This window comes from Ptychodera flava, chromosome 2 (assembly GCF_041260155.1).
Source record: "Ptychodera flava strain L36383 chromosome 2, AS_Pfla_20210202, whole genome shotgun sequence".
NCBI classification, from domain to species: domain Eukaryota; kingdom Metazoa; phylum Hemichordata; class Enteropneusta; family Ptychoderidae; genus Ptychodera; species Ptychodera flava.
The window spans coordinates 40,959,648-40,960,743 of record NC_091929.1 but is presented as its reverse complement, the minus strand read 5'-3'; the positions used below and the strand labels follow the sequence as shown (position 1 = coordinate 40,960,743).

At 42.0% G+C, this 1,096-nt stretch overlaps 1 protein-coding gene across 1 annotated transcript; it reads left to right on the top strand.

Moving 5' to 3' along the window:
• The first annotated feature begins 502 nt into the window (after positions 1-502).
• On the top strand, positions 503-814 carry LOC139150292 (histone H4). Its single transcript, XM_070722584.1, has one exon. The coding sequence runs from the start codon at positions 503-505 to the stop codon at positions 812-814; it is 312 nt and encodes a 103-aa protein (XP_070578685.1).
• Positions 815-1,096: the final 282 nt, after the last annotated feature.

Below are 1,096 nucleotides of genomic sequence, written 5' to 3'. Positions count from 1 at the left end.
TAAGACTTTTCGTATATATATCTGATTGTTGCTAAATGTATTGTGCATTTTAAAATATACATCTTTTCAATATACGGTCATTGTATAGACATTGCTACTCATGTGATAAAACTGCATCTTCTCTAGCATTGTTAAACTTTCATTTTTCAAAGAAATCACGCTAGTGTGTACTTTATCGATCCCCATTTTTTTCTGGTTCGCAAATACGAGATAGCTAGATTTTGCAGACCCGAAAAAACAAGGCATAGCGACAAGTACATGGGCCACACTACAGCTGGCTCACCAGATCTTACTTTACGCCTTTGATTGGAAAATGATAATAATGATATGTATTTATGGACCAATGGAACAAAATGAGATCTTTTGTCTCCGAAAGGTGGGAAATATTAAATACATCGATTATTATTTAAATTTTCAACAATGCTTTCTATTGCGTTCACAACTGCTCTATATGTAAGTATTGACAGCTAACATCTTGCTATCTGCACATTGAACTGCAAACATGTCTGGTCGTGGTAAAGGAGGCAAAGGTCTGGGAAAAGGAGGCGCCAAGCGTCATCGTAAGGTTCTGCGTGATAACATCCAAGGTATCACCAAGCCAGCTATCCGTCGTCTGGCCCGTCGTGGTGGTGTCAAGCGTATCTCTGGTCTCATCTACGAAGAAACCCGTGGTGTACTCAAGGTCTTCTTGGAGAACGTCATCCGTGATGCCGTCACCTACACCGAGCACGCCAAGAGAAAGACCGTCACCGCCATGGATGTGGTCTACGCTCTGAAACGCCAGGGCCGTACTCTGTACGGTTTCGGCGGTTAGATTACTAAGAACAAAACCCATACCGAACGGCCCTTTTCAGGGCCACCACATTTTCCAAAAAGAGAACTACCGTAACACACTCATATGGTCCACACTCACAGTAGACGGCTTCACTGGCTAGAATCTCTCTCTTTATTTGATAGTGTACCTCACGACCTTTAGCCAAAGCGGTTACCATACCAAAACAACGGACAGGTTCTTGACAAAAGTTAGCAAATAACCATAAAAAGTGGTTTATATTGGCGACGGTATAGCTGTTACTACATGTACGGTACATTGACA

Coding starts and splice junctions, on each gene's coding strand:
- LOC139150292 (XM_070722584.1), top strand. CDS start 503: ATGTCTGGTCGTGGTAAAGGAGGCAAAGGTCTGGGAAAAGGAGGCGCC.